General features: G+C 37.5%; 1 protein-coding gene and 1 long non-coding RNA gene across 4 annotated transcripts; one reads left to right on the top strand and one right to left on the bottom strand.

The window, feature by feature from the left end:
* Window positions 1-1273: 1273 nt before the first annotated feature.
* On the top strand, window positions 1274-12324 carry LOC107569652 (eukaryotic translation initiation factor 4 gamma 2-like). Of its 2 annotated transcripts, XM_016255773.1 has the most exons (22): window positions 1274-1472; window positions 2158-2266; window positions 2561-2655; window positions 2945-3010; window positions 3088-3213; window positions 3458-3560; window positions 6124-6255; window positions 6429-6495; window positions 6594-6745; window positions 6852-6962; window positions 8192-8374; window positions 8468-8606; window positions 8683-8846; window positions 8939-9049; window positions 9352-9480; window positions 9603-9707; window positions 9790-10005; window positions 10101-10359; window positions 10509-10713; window positions 10803-11011; window positions 11133-11254; window positions 11357-12324. In XM_016255773.1, the coding sequence occupies exons 3-22, from the start codon at window positions 2645-2647 to the stop codon at window positions 11420-11422; spliced, it is 2676 nt and encodes an 891-aa protein (XP_016111259.1). In that variant the 5' UTR covers window positions 1274-1472; window positions 2158-2266; window positions 2561-2644; the 3' UTR covers window positions 11423-12324. The 2 variants fall into 2 exon arrangements, with proteins under 2 accessions (XP_016111259.1, XP_016111260.1); XM_016255774.1 differs by lacking the exons at window positions 1274-1472; window positions 2561-2655; window positions 2945-3010 and having other exon boundaries at window positions 2161-2266.
* On the bottom strand, window positions 11455-13347 carry LOC107569653 (uncharacterized). 2 transcript variants are annotated; one of them, XR_001606929.1, is made up of 3 exons: window positions 13282-13347; window positions 13107-13198; window positions 11455-13038 (listed from the first exon to the last, which is right to left on the bottom strand). It is a non-coding gene; the product is annotated as an uncharacterized lncRNA (long non-coding RNA). The 2 variants fall into 2 exon arrangements; XR_001606928.1 differs by having other exon boundaries at window positions 13107-13174; window positions 13282-13321.
* Between the last annotated feature and the right edge of the window lie 5897 nt (window positions 13348-19244).

The raw sequence follows: 19244 nt of genomic DNA, 5'->3' as shown, positions 1-19244 counted from the left end.
GTCCACTGTTTCTTATCTTCAGGTTTTCAGTCACACTTTGTGATATAAGCTTCCCCATTTGCTTGATACTACTGGCCTTGTTCTCTCTGTAGAGACAAATCTGTCTTGAATTGAATACACTGAACACTCACCTACTCAAGCCTTCATTATCCAACTCCCTTTTCTCTCTTCTGCAGTCAAAACTCATTCAATTCCATGCCATTTTCATGGTTACTAATGTCAAATTCTTCCTCACTTTTGTCATTGGAGGAGTTTATTCTGCACTCCTTTTCTTGTCTTTCTTGAAGGAAAGTTGTCATGTAACTTAAAAACCACTTATGGTTAGCTAAAAAAAACTGCCCTGTTAATTCCAATAATGCAATATGTTGTAGCTGTTTTTGAATATTGAGAGGAGAAAATAGCCTAATGTGTTAACTCGTGCTTCAGTCACCCTGTCTCTCACTGTGCTTGTCTTGAAGAAACTGGAAATCTGAAATGACTTATGTTCATTTAAACCTGTTTCTAAGGCATAAGAACAACTTCCTAATTTAACAATATTTCGCAGAATTCCAGATTCTCAGAAGATTTCAACATGAACCTTTCATCATTTTAGTGGCAGCCTCAGGAAACATTGCACTTTGCTCTGTGACAATAACTTCACAAAATATCAACAGCACTATAATGGAACTATGCAAAACTATATGCATTTATTAGATTGATCATATTTGTATCAGATTATTTATATCAGTTTGCGTAATTCAAACAGGTCCTCTAAAAGAATTTCACATATCCATGAAGCTCGAAATGACTGCCATATGGAAGTATGGACTAGCCTGCATATACTATGCTTTATATACTATGATTGATTGATTGATTGTCTATCTTTCATTCATTTTGTGCTCCACATATTTGTAAAAACATAAGTAACCGAAATGACTAGCGTAGATTTATTTATTTATTTATTTTCAAAGTTCATCAGAGGAAATCAGAAAAGACTTATAGAGTCCAAAATATATTATATTCTAAAATACAATCATATCAGTGAAGGCCTACACTAACATCCATATTGACTGGTTGCATTGGATGCAGCGTCATTGTCCAGATCTAAACTTGAGAGTTTATGATCAACCGTTTTGTTTATCATCAAATTTATGAATCTAAAATTAGAATTGCAAATTAAAAATAAATAAATAAATAAAATTGTAGGAGACCATTATATCCGTAGCCAATGTGGTTCGTCTCATAATAAAGGAAAATTACTGCCAACGAAGAGTCCTGACAAATACAAATCAAGTTTTAAAATGTGTGACGTCAAGCAGTCAGCCAGGAGGAAGCTCGCGCACACCATTTCTCACCCACCACAGTGAGCTGCTATCGTGTCTGACCGGTTAACGTCTCAATACTCTCAAAAACATATCTTTTTTTTATATCCATCCTTTTTTCTCTTTTAGAAGAACAAAACCAAAATCAAAACTGAGGTTGCCTTAGTAAAGGTAGGTTTTTTTTCTTGTATTTAACCTAAGATAAAATGGCTGCTGTTATGAGTTCGTGAATGCAGAAAATGGCGTCGTTATAGAACAAACACCTGAGGGTGTTTCTGCTTGCATTGCTGTTTATGTAAAATATCGATAACGTTATGTCAGTCGTTGGATAGATTACTGTCTATTTTGGCTTCTCTCTGTGTCCTGAAGCGTGGAAATATTAACGTTACATGACCCAACACAGCATGCTTGCTGGCTATTACGCAAAAGCTATAATATTAGTGGAAATGTTGAGCTTTGTCTGTTTACTTTATTGCTATTAGGTGTTTTGGTCGTCTTTCAGGCTTTCGAAATAAAGACAACTAAAAGACGTTAACTAGTGTTTGCTCGTTTTTTCTTTGTTAGCCTCGTTACTGTGTTAGCAAGCTAAAGGTTTGGCCTCTTTTGTTATGAAAGGGGATACATAATTTGATTCCGACCAAATAGATTCGTGCTATAAACTATTTTTGATCATATTTAATCTCGATCTCTGATGCAGGCCTTTTCATCTTTAGAGGAAGAGGAAATTGTTAAATCTGATCAGACTTGTAACTCCAGGGTGTGTAGTACGCAGCCATTTCTGAGAATGGCAGTTGTGTTTTCTCATGGTTCATTGACTCTTTCTTTCTTTGTGTTTTCTTCTTTCTCTTTAATGCAGTTCGGATTTCCCCACCCCGCCCTTTGATTATTATTCTTTTGAAGATTCTTCGTTGTCAAGCCGCCAAAGTGGAGAGTGTGATTGCAGAAGGGGGTGCTTCTCGTTTCAGGTGAGATTAAAGAACACACATTGGCCAGGACTTGGCTACCAGTTTTTCTTAACTTGTTATCCATCAATAGAAGAAACATAGCTTAGATGTACCCTAAAATATAACGACAAATTGCCTATCTTTACATTGTTTATTCAGCAAAAGGCTTCATTTTGAGGCACCCAGTTTAAATGGGATTTTACTAATGTTGAAGCTTTTCACGTCAAGATTGTCTGTGTATAGGCTTACTTTCAGATGAAACACTATAAACATTGTATATTGACTGGCATTTCTCTCTATTGCACGCTGGTTCAGTTGCGTTTTAGACCCGATCATCTGCGTTGACGCCACACCAGTCACCTTGAGCAAGTGGACAGTTCAATCGATTTAACTTAACTCATGACCGAGGGGTAAAGCATTTGCCTGAATTTTTAAAAGGATTTTTGAATTGAAGATTGAAAATTTTTCGAGATTGGGGAACTTTTTGATGGGTGTCTTAAAATGGAGTCACTCAGATATTGGAGTACTTGCCACGTTAAAGATAAAGTCATAAGGTGTATTAACTGGTCCACCAATTCATTTTACTGTTGCTTTGCTTTTTAAAATGGTTTCCACAACTCCTGTTATGCATTGCCTTGTGGTTGTTGTGCGAAAGGTTTTCTGAAGTTGTCTAATCTACTATTGCTCCTATAATTCTAGTGCTTCTTCGGGCGGAGGAGGAGGTAGGGGTGCACCTCAGCACTATCCCAAGACTGTCGGTAACAGGTATGGTTTGTTAAAGTCAAGAACAGTCCAGATTTGTAAGATACTTTGGAGACTCTAATCTCTTTGTTTCCCTTCAGCGAGTACCTGGGGAAAACCCCAGGGCCTAGCGTTCAGAGATGGGTTCCTTCACGAAGCACTAAACGAGATGTCAACTCCTCCAATGAAAAAGAACATCACGATGCATTATTTAGGAAAGTGAGAGGGTGAGTGTCCTTAAGGGGAATGAATATTCACTTCAGCAGAGATTCAATAATTCAAAGAGTTTAAAGAAGCCTCTGATTTTGAGCTCTTTTGTTCATTGTGCCCTGAGCCTTGTGAGCATGTTTTTGTGGTTGGGTCAGCTGATGCTCTCAAGCTCAGATAAGCACAAATTACATGTGGTAAACGGTGGTCTTTGTTTTAACTGGTTCAAGATGTTTATTCTTTGCTCTTGCTTCTCTCTTGTAGCATACTTAATAAACTGACCCCTGAAAAGTTTGACAAGCTATGCCTTGAGCTTCTCAATGTGGGCGTAGACTCTAAACTTGTCCTCAAAGGAATCATCTTGCTGGTAAGATGGTTACTGGCTGTTTAAAAGTTTCACCAGGTTTCATACTGAATTTGATTTAACCATATAAATGTAAGAAACCAGGTAGACATGTTATGTAGAATGACCAAAAAGTACATTTAAAAAATAAATAAAAAAATACACCAATGTTAAAAATATTTAATGCTTTTGAAAAGTGTCTAATGCTATTGTTTATTTGATTAAAAAATACACTAGTAAAAACAATAATATTGTGAAATATTATTACAGTTTAATAGGGATGCACCGATACCAATTTTTCCAGTACTTGCCGATACCGAGTACCGATACTGATATTTTTATTGCATTTGTACATTTTTTACAAATTGGGTACAGAAACCAAAAGAGAATGTATAATGTTAGTTGGTTAACTTAATTTATCAAATAGATAGTCAAACAATAATTTATTCAGACAGCTGTTAGTATGACAGTATTTACACAACTTATCAATACTTAGTCGGGCAACCCTTAGCCTTAATGACAGCCTGTAGTCTCCTGGGCATGCTGTCATCCAGGTTCATGCAAACCTGAACTTCAATTTTTTTTTCCCAGACTCGGTCTGAATAATTTTTGGTCCCAAATTTGTATCAGTTTAACTGGTAGTCAACTGTATGAAGAATTTTATAATTTGTCACAGTTTACTTTATTTTGCTATCCTCACTTACATAAATGAACTATAGTGTCCTGCACCCACTAGTAAAAAAATATCTGAAATTATATCTGTGTTCCTGTGGTTCAGTGGTAGAGCATTGTGTTAGCAACGCAAAAGGTCGTGGGTTCAATTCCCAGGGAACACGCATACTGGTAAAAAAAAAAAAAAAAAGAGCAACCTGAATGCACTGCAAGTCGCTTTGGATAAAAGCATAAATTATTAATTAAATTATATCTGGTCTCTGAATAATTTTTGGTTTGACTGTATATCCTTCGGTTATTTTCCCACTTAATTATGCCCATGTAAAAAAAAAAAGTTTGTTACTTTCACTGTTCATTTTTTTGCTCTATGTACATCTTTAATTTAATAGCATTAGAGCTGCTCCATTGCAGGGGCTTAGTACTGTAATCACGCGCTTTGCTATATGCGGGGAGCCACTCGTTATAAATCTCCTAACTGTGATATTTTCAGAAATAAAAGTCGTGAAGATTCAAAGATTTTTTTCATCTGAAACGTGCTGCGATTCAAATTCCAAAGCCACTCCTGTAATGCAGAAATACTAAAGCAAGCAAAACACATGCAACGCATGCACGTATTTGTACTGGCGCATAATGAGAGGAAAAAGTAGTACAGCCTAGCGCATTTCACACAGGCTGTTAGATTCACTTTCACCAGAAAGTCGTGTATGCCTACGATTGAAAATAAATAATGTTTATAGTGAATGCCCATATAAATGGTCTTATTTTTACGATTTAGTTTCAATCCAAATGATGCGTGTGCTCAGTGAGTGAACATCGAAGATCACACAACAGAAGTTATCTCTGGCTTCTCCCCCACACCGTTAAGTAACTTGTGCATTGTTTTACTTGTTTTTGACACATCCAGCCGAACTATAAACTTTCCAGTGATGTCTGTGAGAAAGGTATATGCACTCGGCAAGCTCATGCATCTGCGCCGCCGCGTGCTCAATCCACTCAGCGTGCTTTGCTCATCAGCTCGTACACATCAGCTATACAGGCGTTAATATTTGCATACATATACTTCGTAGACATCCTTTCTCTAATAACTCAATTTTGTTGTTCTGTTGTCTGTGTTTCTTTGTCTGAATATGGCACTTATCACATGCTGTGTGGTATCGACGTTTGGTATTGGGGCATTTTAACGAGTACGAGTATAGGAGCTCAGTATTGGGCCCGATACCAGTATACCAGTGTCAAATCGGTGCATCCCTACAGTTTAACTGTTCAAATTATTATTATTTTTTTATTCTTGTAATGGCAAAGCTGAATTTTCAGCAGCAGTTACTCCAGTTGTCAGTGTTACATGATTCTTCAGAAATCATTCTAATACACTAATTTGGTGCTTTTTATTATTTGTTAAAAACGGTTGTCCTGCATAATATTTGTGTGTAAACATGATCATTTTTCAGCATTCTTTGAATGTAAAATTCAATAGAACACCTATTGTGATGTAATTTATGGCATCCTTCTTGAATACATTTCTTCTTTAATAAAAAAAAAAAATCTTACTGGCTGAAAACTTGACTGTATGTTATGGCTTTTACTCATGCAATTGATTTTCACTGTGGTGGAATTATATTTATATAAATTATACTAAAATAAATATTTAGAATATATCTTACAAACCTGTTCAAATATTATTCATTAGCTAAATTACTTTGCCACTCCTAAAAACACAGCTCTCAGGAATGTTTTAATGCTGATTCTGACCATTAAAGCAACAACAGTGCATTTCATATGTTTGAAACACAAACCATTTTGTCAAAGTCATACCAGACAAGTTAGGATAATGACTTAAACCTATAGATATCGACATCAATTTCATGCATTACAGAATTACTATGGTAACATACTAATTCTGTCCTCTGTCCTGTAGATCGTAGACAAAGCCCTAGAAGAGCCCAAATACAGCTCACTCTATGCTCAGCTATGTCTGCGTTTGGCAGAGGATGCACCAAACTTTGATGGCCCAACACCTGAAATCCAGTCATCACAAAAGCAGAGCACAGTGAGTACCTGAATGCCATTATAAATTGTATGGGATAACCGCATTTATTAAGGGTTGTTGAATCTGAAAGAGCTACATGTATTAATTCCCAAATAAATCATTGGTTACCGAATTAATTGCCCCCTGTAGTTTCATTTTTCTAATAGTGCACCGTACTGTGTATTTGCCTGCAGACTTTTAGAAGACTTCTAATTACCAAGCTTCAAGATGAATTTGAAAACCGCACCAAAAATGTTGACCGTGAGTCACTCCCTCCCCCAACATCCTAGGTGTTTTTTATTGCAAGACATTATGCTGTGTTGCAGGTTTTTAAAATTCAACTCTGTCTCTTCGCTTAGTCTACGACAAACAAGACAACCCTCTCACCTCTGAGGAGGAGGAGCAGCGTTCCATTGCCAAGATCAAGATGCTTGGCAATATCAAATTCATTGGAGAACTCGGCAAACTTGACCTCATCCATGAATCTATCCTTCATAAGTGCATCAAAACAGTGTGTATCCCACTCAACATTTCAGTCTATTAGTTCCACTCCGTTATGTGCTTTGGTTAGTGGTGGCTCAGTGATTTTGATGACTCGCACTCTCTACTATCTGTAGCTTTTGGAGAAAAAGAAGAGGGTCCAGCTCAAGGACATGGGAGAGGATCTGGAGTGTCTCTGTCAGATAATGAGGACTGTGGGGCCCAGACTCGACCATGAAAAAGCCAAGGTACCATTGATTGATAAATATTTAAACACCAATTCGTCTTTCACATTTTCTTATTTTTAATGATCTTGTTACCAGTAACCATAAGTTTAAAGTACAAATTTATGTTTTTCACCAAGGAATATGATTGTTGTGCACATTTATAAGTGTTGAGAGTTGATTTGTGGTTTTGTTAGATTGTAAGGGATGAGTTTCAACCATAAAGCAATTGTTTTTTATCAAAAAAAATACCACAGAAAAAAAAACAACTAGACTAATATAAATTTCAAACATTTAACAAATTAATTAGCAATAGCATAAATAAAACTGAGCAAATGTCAGGTACAGAAATTGAAATCAAAAGTTTAAAAACACTATAGTTTTCTATTCATAAATAAAATATTGATTAATCCTAATTAAATTTACGAAAGATATTCAGTCAGTTAATGATTTTCTTTTGTTCTTTGATTTAACATTAATGATAGGCAACACGTTTATTAGACGGCTGTCTCTTTAACACTGAACACACACGTAGATCTAAAAAATACTGTTACACATGTTTTCTTTCTCATCTGTTTACGTTCACTTAAGACAAAAAAACGGCCGTGTTTGATGATATACTGACATATTTCGTGCATACTGGTCGATAAATGTGAAAGAGAAGTCAATTCTGGCCCGGAGCAACCTTTGTGGAAATGCATGGAACAGGTCGAGAATGGATATGGGTTGAGAATGGACATGGGTCTGGAACCTGCATTGGGACCACTGTTCTCTGTGCTTGCGCTTCAGATGTGTGCGCTGCACGCAAACAGTGTGCAAGTTCTTTGCCTTCCTGCACTTAAATAGTTTAAAATCACATTAAAATGCGAACGTGGGAATCGTTAAGCGGAATCAAAATGCACATGTCTTATCGAATACCCTATTATTAAAAATTTGGAACCGGTTATAGATACCCAACCCTATCGTTGAATGATGTACTTTATTTCTCCTTGTGTCTAAAATTGGTTCCATTTGCTAGAAATTGGCTTTGTATTTGTAAGAACCAGACATGACTGACTGGAATAATGTCATGGTGGCTTTTTGGAAAGTACCCATAGTGCCTTTTAAGTCTTGTTTTGTGAATGAAACGAATCTTAGACTGAGATTAAAAAAAAAAAATTATTGTGGAGCAGTTTTGAGGATGATGCAGCCGTTAAGTTATGTAAGTGTAATTTGTGGGCATGATCTCTCATCCATTGTTGCTTTTCCCGCAGTCTTTAATGGATCAGTACTTTGGCCGTATGCAATCCTTAATGAACAACAAGGATTTGCCTGCAAGGATTCGTTTCCTACTGCAGGACACCGTGGAGCTAAGAGAGAACAATTGGGTTCCTCGCAAAGCTTTCATTGACAACGGACCAAAGACGATTAACCAGATTCGTCAAGATGCAGTGAAGGTGAGTCAGCATGGGTTTTTCTATTTTGTTACTTTTACAAAAAAAAAAATTGTAAAGTGTTTATTGCAAGTCTTTATCTTTCCCTCTCTGAAGGATTTGGGTGTTTTCATTCCACCCATGAACCAGGGAATGAGAATGGACTTCTTCCTAGAAGGCCCCTTCATGCCGAACAGGATTAAACTGGATAGAGAAACTCTTGGGGGATTGGCCGATATGTTTGGTCAGATGCCAGGTGAGTTTCACCTGTCAATTGTATTTGTTTGTTGAGAAATGTGCCATGTTCATCTTAACCGTATTTATTTTTGCAGGTAGTGGCATAGGGACTGGTCCAGGTGTGATCCAGGACAGATTTTCCCCCACCCTAGGACGTCATCGTACAAATCCTCTTTTCAATGGCCACAGTGGACACATGGCTTCCCAACCACAGTCACAGTTTGACTTGGGTATGAAGCCTTTCATCAAGTCTAACCAGGTAAGCATAAATGTTTTTGCAGCTCTTACAGCAATATTTTTTTTTCTTTTCAAAAACCATTATGAGATTACCAAACATCTATAAATCCCTAGGGACAGAATCAGCATTTTCACAACCAAAACCAGAACCATTCAAACCAGCAGCAAGCTCAATCTAAGGACATGCCTCCACGCTTCAAGAAGGGGCAGCTCAGTGCAGACGAGGTAAACCAGAGACACTAAGTAAAACCAAAACATCTTCCACCCTGTGATTATAAAAAGACGCGTTATTCTGAGGGACTCCACTGGATGGCAGTTTTCATACTTTGTCTGTTCTTTGTTTCTTCCTGTTCTTTCTCTCCTCCTTATGCTTTTCTTCTGTCCCTCAATCTTAAACTGCCAGCCAGTCCGCTGACTGCGATTATGAGATATGAGGGTGTGAATTGTCAAAATAGTATCAAGCATTTTAATCTTTGTAACTAGCGTAATAATGTTCTGTATGTTTTTCCCATGATCCATGCTTGCAGATCAGCCTTAGACCTGCTCAGTCATTCCTGATGAATAAAAACCAAGTGCCAAAACTGCAGCCCCAGATTCCCACCATGATTCCTCCCAGTGCTCAGCCTCCACGGACACAGACTCCACCACTTGGACAGGTAGAAAATTATCTCCGCTTTGTTGAACTCTTTAGTTGGGGTTAATATCGCATGTCAATTCATTTAGATTCCATGGAATGACTTTGCATTGAAAAAAATCAAAGTTCATGTGCTCTTTTTAGCCTCCACAACTTGGTCTGAAAACCAACCCACCTCTGATCCAGGAGAAACCTCAGAAGACTACTAAGAAACCAGCACCTGCTAAGGAGGAACTGCTGAAAATGACTGTGCGTGTCTTTGTTTGTTGCACTACCCTTTTGTGTTCAAAGCTCCAAGTTTCAAATGGTTTACTGAATTTGTTTACAACAGGAGAGCATTGTGACTGAATATCTGAACAGTAAGAACATGGAGGAAGCTGTCAGTGGTGTGAAAGAGATGAAAGCTCCCAAACACTTTTTGCCAGAGATGCTGAGTAAGATCATCTTGTGTTCTCTGGAGAGGACTGATGAAGACCGGGAACAGGCTAGCACTCTTATCCATACACTGCGTACTGAGGGCTTCATCACTGGAGAAAACTTCATGCAGGTAAGCCACCTTGCTTTTTTTCCCCTTAAGCAGTCCAAATATTTGTATTTAGTTTTTCATTATCTAATTTCCATAATTATGATTTTTGTCATCAGGCTCTGCTGAATGTCTTAGATCAGTGCCCTAAGATTGAGGTGGACATTCCTCTGGTGAAGTCATACCTAGCGCAGTTTGCATCACGGGCAGTCATTGCCGAGTTGGTCAGTGTGGCAGAACTGGCTCATCCACTGGAGAACGGCAACCACTTTCCTCTTTTCTTGCTATGCCTGCAGCAAGCTTCCAAGCTCAAGGACCGTGAGTGGCTCACAGATCTCTTCCAGCAGAGCAAGGTCAACATGCAGAAGATGCTTCCTGGTATGTCTTCCTACACACAACTCTTGTTTTTCTATATTGATGTTTTGCTATTAAATAGGACTTATTTTGATCATGTGCTGTATTTAACTAGATAAGTATCTAGTTATATAGATATAACTAGATATATTTAAGAGATTTTTGTTTCTCAGAAATTGACCAGAATAAGGACCGCATGCTGGAGGTTCTTGAGGGGAAAGGTTTAAATTTCCTTTTCCCCTTGCTGAAACTGGAGAAGGAACTGTTGAAGCAGATCAAGGCAGACCCCTCCCCTCAGGCCATCTACAAGTGGATCAAAGACAACATTTCTCCCAAACTCCACACCGACAAGGGCTTCATCAACATACTTATGACCAGGTAAAGCCCATTGAATGTGCACTGCATTCTTAAATGGAGATATGTGAGATTGATATAATTGGCGTCATTATTGTTTTTCTATTTAACAGCTTCTTGCAGTATATCTTTGCTGAGCTTGGCGTGAACGAAGATGATGAGCAGCTGGCCTCCCCTTCTAAAGAGCAGCTGGACGAGGAGAAGCAACTGCTACTCTTCTTCAAGCCAGTCATGCAGAAGTTCCTCCATGATCACACTGATCTGCAGGTCAGCGCCCTGTACTCCCTGCAGGTGCACTGCAATGCCAACGCTTTCCCAAAAGGTACAGAAACTAATTTTTGTAACCTGCTGTGCCTGTTGCAATTTTCTGAATCAATTAAACCATGACATTTTTTTTTTTACTCGAGGATTGAGGCTCTGGGTTTTATTTTTTGGTAATTTAGGCATGTTGCTTCGCTACTTTGTCAACTTTTATGACATGGAGATCATTGAGGAGGAAGGTTTCCTAGCATGGAAAGAAGACATTTCCCAAGAATTTCCTGGAAAAGGAAAAGCTTTATTCCAGGTAAGTTTAACCACTGTAGTTCTCGGTGTTCTTAAATGGAAAGGTTTTTACCCTTTTGAGTACAAGTATGTACATTTACAGGTGTTTAATCTTTCTTTTCAGGTGAACCAGTGGCTGACTTGGCTTGAGACGGCTGAGGAAGAGGAGTCTGAGGAGGAAGCTGACTGAGGAACCAGACTAGTCTTCTAGTACACATTTAATTTCCTGCTACATGACTTGCTGTCTTCTTTGTTTCCTGCACTATTTGCAGTAGCTCACACTCAGCCAATTACAGTACACTGCTGCTAGGCTCAATTAAATGAGTAGTAGTAATACCCTTATCATAACGTTTCTAATGTTTTCTCGCATCATAACCAATGTCAGGCTTGTTATCTGCTTTAGTTTCAGAACCACTATGCTTTTTCAGTAGAAAAAGTGGTAGCCAAATATTTCTTACATGTTTGTTTTTGTTTCACATGACACAGGGCAGAAAACCTTTCAGCGTCTCAGCGGAAGTGAAACTGTTATATAGAAGCAATGATTTGTTTACAGTCTGTCTTGGGGATTGATTCAAATGAATCGTGAGATCCTGGTTGAATGGCCTTTGTAGGTTACGCTGTAGACGCTTTTATTAGTGTTATTCTGGGTCGGTTGCAATATCCTTCAACCCTCGTGCATGATTTAAACATCCGTAAAACTGTAAGTTTCCATTTCTACCTCCTACTGAATAAGCGTTATTTAGTGCAGGCTTCTGATGTCTAAAGTTTTAGTCATAAATTAAGATCCAGAACATCTGCGTAGTTTGATTTTGCACAACACACTACCTAATACGTATCTCAGCTTTCCATTGAAGATGCAGAAATCAAGCTATTAGTGTCAACTTAATGCCTCTGCTGCCCCAGCCTTACTTCATTAATGTTGTCTGCGGTGTGTTCTGACAAGGTAACTGAAATGTATTCTCTGTTTAATGGCAGTAGTAATGTTGCCCTTCAGGTCCCACTGATCTGCTGCAAATTATTCCAATCTTAAACATCAAAGTGATTGATTATTTTAACCTGCCTTTTAATGGGTCCTTAAATGTAAAAGAAAATGGGGAAAATCCAGAAAAAAAAACAAAAAGGGTGAAAGGCTTTTGCCCTTGACAATAAGGGGTTCTCAGAAAACCTTTTATTGACAGGTGTTTTAACTGTATTTGACTAAGTTAATCTTGTACATTTGCGTTTGCCAACATGTTAACTGCAATCCAGTTGTCAGAAAGGAAATGGCTTGAGATCATGACATTGTAAGGCTGTTTAGTGCTGTATTCATCACCAGTATTGCGGAATTCACAATAAAGGAAAAACTTGATCAGCTAAAGTGTTTGTTGACATTTTTTGTAAGAAATGCTCTTGAGAATTTTACCTTTCATTGTGCTAAATCTCTTCTAGTGAAGAGAGAACTATTTTACCAGAATCTATTTAGTTTTTTACCACCGGGATACAGTACCATTTGTTTTGGTGGTTAGCACAACATTTAAAGTATATTTTGTAGGTTAAAACATTTACAAAATTAAATTTAGGCAAATTTAATCTAGTAGGAGATTTAGCAAAATGTTTACAGCCAATGTTTTGTTGTTTAGGCAATATATCTAAAACTAGACATTTTACATTTATTCCTCATCAGTGGGGATCCAGAAATATTCCACTTTCCTGTTTCTCCTTGAAAATCCCGATTCATGGGTGTCTGCCATTGGTGACAGCTCGCTGAAGTGAGCTGGGCCGATGTCCCATCCAACTCGAGGTGCAGCCACCCTAAACATTGTCCTGCTGAGCAGATTAAACTAATTAAGTCAATAAATTTACTAATCAAAGGTTAGCCTTTGATAAATACGTACCTCCCTGAACTCCTCTCTGATTCCTCAGTGTTGAGGTCAGGCGTGGATATGTACACAGGGTCTCCTTCCTGTTGTGTGCATGTTATTTAATGCTGTTATATAGTAACAAAATGAATGTTTACACTTGTTTATTTTGTTAATATATTGTAACGTAATTACAGACAAGAAACATTACCGTGAAGTTCCTTGGTGTGCCATCTTGATTTTTCAGGATCTTAACCCTCTGGTTGCTTTCAGTCATGCACAGGAAGTAGCTCTTAATATTAGCTTGACACTGAAGTGAGATGCAAGCATGTGTTATTGTGCCATCAATTCAGATACTTTTTTTTTTTAACATTTCACAAGGTCATAGTTCCATTTTGAAAAATTGTTTTAGGGTTCTTCAGGGTTTTTATTCTGCCATTCTCATTGTTATTATTATTTAATGTTGTGCCCATGAATATTTAATTTTAAAAAAGCTTTTATTTCCATGTATACACGATAAAATTAACAGTAAGAATTTTGCTCAGAATTTTGGATTGGTAAAATGTCTTTTAAGAAAAAGAAAAAAACCTCTTATGCTCACCAAGTGTAAAATACATTCATTTAAAATACAGTAAAAACTCTTAATATTGTGAAATATTATTCCAATGTAAAATACATGTTTTGTATTTTAGTCCATTTTAAAATATAATTTATTCCTGTGGTGGCAAAGCTGAGTTTTAAGCATCTAGTTTTCAGTGTCACATGATCCATCAGAAAGCATTCTAATATGCTGATTAGATGCTCAAGAAACATTCCATTGTTATCAGTGCTGAAAACAGTTGTGCTGCTTAAAATTTGAGTGGAAACTGAAATACCGTTTTTCTCCAGAATTCTTTGATAAAGTTAAAAAGAAAAGTTTTTGTAAATGTCTTTACTGTCACTTTTGATCGATTGTATGCATCCATGCCTACTATAAATATAACTTTAATAGAGCAAAATTCTGTGTGTTTATTCAAGATGGACACATAAGGAATTGGGGACATACTGCTTTGGTCTGTCTCAGAGACTTCTGTTCTTCCTGGGCTCTGATGACTTCTGCCAGAACCTGGTGTTTCTCTCTCCAGCTGAGACACTCCCTGGTGCGATCTTCCCTCTCCCTCTCAGCTAAATGTCTTTCCCGCTCAGCTTCCTGCTGGGCTTTATTGGCCCTTTCTCTCTGCTCTTCAGCAACCAGAGCTCTGCGTCTGGAGTTCACCTCCCTACAGAGAGAGAGGATGACAGTGACAGACAGCATCATGAACTATTTAGCTTTTATTGCATTATAATGGCCTGAATGCTGCCACGCCATGATCCATTCACAATGCTTGTATTACCAAAGATAGGTGGCATTACTGAAGGCTTTCAAGCTTACTTTTCCATTATCTTCACATTCTCCTCAGTCAGCTCCTTCAGTTTGTGTCGTAACGTGCTCCTCTCATCCTCCAGCATTCTGTTCTCCTCATGGAGAGCCTGCTTTTCTCCTGACACCCTGTCTAGTTTTAGCTTGGTCTCGAAGTAATTCTTTTCAGCTTGTGCTAAAAGTAGCTGGACATCATTGTGCTATGGATGACAGTATGCAAATGAATTCAGTGGAGCCATATATAGAATATTTTGCATTTATGTGTTTGATGTTGTGTCTGTACCTCTTTTTTCAGCAGATGTAGTTCTTCATTGAGCCGTGTTTTGCCAGCTACTGCAAGATCTTTTTCTTGCCTGCTGTCTATTGCCCGAGCCTCCGCCAGTGCCCTGCTCTTGTCCGCCTCTGCTCGTCCTCTATCAGCATCCTCAGCTGCCCTGGAGCACAGTGTCGCCCTCTGCTGGCTGAGATGCAGCTTCTGTTTCAACTAATTATTACCAAGGAAAGAAGAGTCAAACATGGTTTTAATTACGGATGTGCTCTGCTACAACTAATTTCAAAGTCGTTTAAATGGACATATTGTAACCGACTGGTCGACTCATCTAAAAGTAAGAAAACCTCAGAAGATAGTCAAAAACATGGTGTGTAATATGCAATCCACTTTTAAATGCTTTATTCATGAACCATCCTTAAATTATTCCAGATACATTGTTATTCGAGTTGTTCTTATTTTCCATCGAATCGTTAAAATTGACAACACTGGCAACAAAAGCAGCAGACGTGCTGAATGAAAATGCAAATTCACTCTCAGACATTAGGTGGCACTTTTGGACAAGCGCAAACACAGCGGTTTCAAGGGTTACCACTGTGAACATTTTTATTAGGCATTGTACCAAGATAACATTAAAAATGTCAACGAAATCTTTCTGAAGAAACTCAGTTCCCTTTCATACATTGTTTCCCCTTTAAATCGGTAAATAAGCTCCTACATCTTGCTCTTTATCCAAGTGGAAATTTCTGAGAGGCACTGAATGACACAAAAAAAAACGCATGTATGCAAGGTCTGGGAGGTGAAATGAAATAAATTTGTTATCCACTCCAGATATCCACTTTTTGAAATAATGTATTATTTCTAAAAAGTATAGCCTAACATTAAAATCACTCAATTTCGACTAGTTGACTTGTATTTCAATGTCGACTAGCAACAGCAGTAGTTCTGCTCTTCTACATTGACTATGATTTCAGATGTGTAGTGTGCACACCTCTTTAATTTGGGCCTGGAGTTCCTGGTTGAGATTGCGCAGGTTTCTCATGGTGAGCTCACTCTCAGTCCTCATCATGATCCTTTCCATGTGAATTTCATTAGACAGATACTTGTTCTCCTTCTTTAGGTCTTCACATTCCTGAACAACAGATACGGTGGCAATGAGGGACTGTATGCATCCAGTAAGACATAAAATATATTTTGAAGAATGTTTCAGCCTTCCCAGCTTGTTGAAAATTCTATAATTTATACTAATACTTTATACTTATTTATACTTGCGTATTTATATTTATAATTTATTCTTCTATAAGTTATAATTATAGTTTGTTTTTAATTTTGTAACTTTTAATTCTAGATAGATAGATAGATATTTTGTTTTAGTATAATTGAGTTACTATTATAATTTTTTAGTTCATACTAATATTTTGAATCAGTTTGTATTTGTATATTTTCCCATTTTCAATTTTAATTTTAAAGTTTTAGTAATTTTTGTTTTTGTTATACTTAATAGTTTTTGTATACACAACACAGGTTTATATATAGCTATATGTACAGTATATAAACTGAACAACTGAAAAAAAAATTAAACTTTTTTTTTTTTTTTTTATGGTTGCACTTTTAGTTTCAGGGTTTTTTTTCTGGTTAACTCTCTTTAATCTGAAAATAAAAAAATCTAAAAGACAACATATATATGGAAAAGTATTAGTTTTATTTTTTATTATTATTATTATTTACCTTGCACTGAAAATGACTTATTTACAAATTATTTTTCACATGTTCATGTCAATCACATGAGGCCCAAGTCAGAATATTTGAGAAAGACCTCAAATACAAATACAGAATTTTATTAACTATTAATGTGTGTGATCTAGTAAAATACACCCTATGTTCTGAATGTGCAAACAGGACATTGCCCTAATAATCTCCATCATGTCAGCACCTACCTTCCTCTTCCTCACTAGTTCTCCCTGCAGGTGGTTGATCTGCAGGAAGGAGCCGCTGGCACTCAGAGCACTCACGGGTCGGACTGCACGTACAGGTCTTCGAGGAGGATGCGTGGGTTTAGAAACTCCTTTAATCTCCTCAATGCTTTCGAATCGGCCGCTCATGTTGTTGCTGCTGTGAGAAAGAGACTTAAAAATACCGCTGTCTGAAGCAGGGGTCTTCAGTGAAGTCAGAGCCTGGAGCTCTCCATGAGAGCTGGCCCTTAAGTTCATTGCTCTGAAAGGAGGCTAAAACCAAATGCAAACTTTAAATTTTGAGCTGAAATGTGTTTTCCTCCTGCAGACCCAAAGTCCCTGTAGACATGAATGGAATGGGAACTAAGGAGACTCACCAACATGCAGCCTAGTTCAATAATTTATGAGGAAATGCTATACCATCTCACAGGGAGCAGAAACTCTATGCTACCACAAGGGATCAAACACAGCTCATCTCATCCTTGACTAATTGCACCATAGCCTCTCAACATCCTGAAATGAGCTGGTTAGGGTTAACACCATATTGGTAATGATGCCAGAACTGAAGACTTACTAGATTTTTATATTTTCTGAAGAAAATGTGACTGGTGTTAACCAAGAGAAACCTGCTAGCAAGAAGTGTTAAGGGTGGTTCCTCAAAAGTGTCTGTGATATTCTGATCATTACATATGACTCGGTCTATATCAGTCTCTTGGAAATTTCCCATTTTATTATCCATCAGGCAAAAATGTTGAACCCATCTTACATCTCAGGTATGGATTGTAGTAAAAATGACCTCAAGAGGATTTCAGTATTATTATTACTGCAATCAGTGCTGGTCTTAGACTTCTGGGGGCCCTAAGCAAAACTTTGTCAGGGGGCCCCTTTCATGTTGATTCTTGTTAAAGTTACTAAAGTTATTCAGTGAAGAGCAGTGAGAGCAAATTCTCTCATTTTCTTTTGTTGTTTGATTAATGACAGAGACAGCAGCAGATTTATTAGGGTGCTGTCACTTTAAGACCAAATGCACAGATCTAATATACTGACAAGCACTGGATTACTTTCCCAACTGTTTATGTTCACTTTAGACATGGTAACTGACTGACTTTTGATTTTTGTGTGTATTTGTCCATTAAGTGCAAACCACAAGCCCAACGTAGTCTGTATGTTTCACTCCGTCTTTAATCACAGGCACAGAAAGCCTTCTGGTGAACAACATCTCTTTCCGAAAGGAGATGATATGTAGGAAGGGCAACAGTGCAGCACTTTAAAAGAACAGAATGCAGCATTGCATTTTCATAATCGTTGGAAGCCAAAATCAAAAACTAAACAAAATTCTATTAATCGCACCACCCTGATCATTAAATCATCTTTGAGAGCAAGGGGGTCCCCTGGTGGTTCAGCAGCCCTAAGCAACTTGCATTCTTTGTGTATAGAGAGAATAGCACTAGCTGCAATAACTTTGCAGTTTTCATCTGTTGCTTAGCGGGTTGCAAGGGGCTGTTCAAAAATAACACGCTTTTGCATTCAACTGTGCTGCTTTTATTTTGTTTTTCTATGTAAACATGCACTGAACCCTTTAGGAGCCGTTCACACAGAATGTGATTTTGCATTCCTCTGTGCTGGTTTCCCATTGTTTCTCTATGTAAACATGCACTAGAGGGACATGTTTGACTGTTAAGCCTACCTATTTTGAAAAACGGACTGGCCTGCATTTCACGTTTTTAAACACAAAATGCGTCCTGTGTGAACGGTTCCTAATGGACTTTGTTCTAAGAGTAAGTTTAAGATAATAAAAAATATTAGATTCAAGTCAAATCAATATTTCATATCCATATTGTTATTTATATTGTGATCACTCATTGTCACAATTTCACAAGTGAATAACACACTAAAACGTAAATAACATACTTAAACTATTATTCAGAATTGTTCTGAATTCTATTCCTACTAGAGTACTAGTCTACCTTAATAACACCAGATCCTATACAAGTATATACAAGATTGATTCCCTTTTCTTTACAGAGGAAGGAAACTCAAACCCCTCTATTGTAAATGTATTATTCAAGCAGAGTGAAGCGGCACAAATAAGAACAAGTTCCACTGGCCCAGATAGCTCTGTTTGTGATTTTGCTATAACTATTAACTGCATAACTGTATTTGACTGAACAAAAACACTTTTTTAAAACTTTTTGTGACTTCAACTAGTTTAGTAATATAACAAGCAGAGTACACTAAATTCTTCAAATGTCAAAAGAATCATATTGAAAATCCCAGTCAAAACCTTTTGTCATGGATTATTTCCTGTGCTCTCAGAAAAGTCAGGGAAAGATGCATTTATGTTCTAAGTCAGGAATTTAGAGATTAGATTATCATTTGAATCTGCAAAAATGGTACAGGATGCTTTTAATAACTTCCTGTAATTTTCTTCACCTCCCCTGTGGGTTCATTCAGAGGAGATGCTTTCTATGTTTGCCTGCATGCCTGACAAGTCATCACTATACACTAACACATCCTGTAATTTACTGTTCACGGTCCCAGAGCTTATCGCAATA

The sequence above is a fragment of the Sinocyclocheilus grahami genome, unplaced genomic scaffold, assembly GCF_001515645.1.
Source record: "Sinocyclocheilus grahami isolate Dianchi unplaced genomic scaffold, SAMN03320097.WGS_v1.1 scaffold1368.1, whole genome shotgun sequence".
Classification (NCBI taxonomy): Eukaryota; Metazoa; Chordata; class Actinopteri; order Cypriniformes; family Cyprinidae; genus Sinocyclocheilus; species Sinocyclocheilus grahami.
The sequence above is the reverse complement of the archived record's forward strand: the minus strand, read 5'-3'. Positions and strand labels throughout refer to the sequence as shown.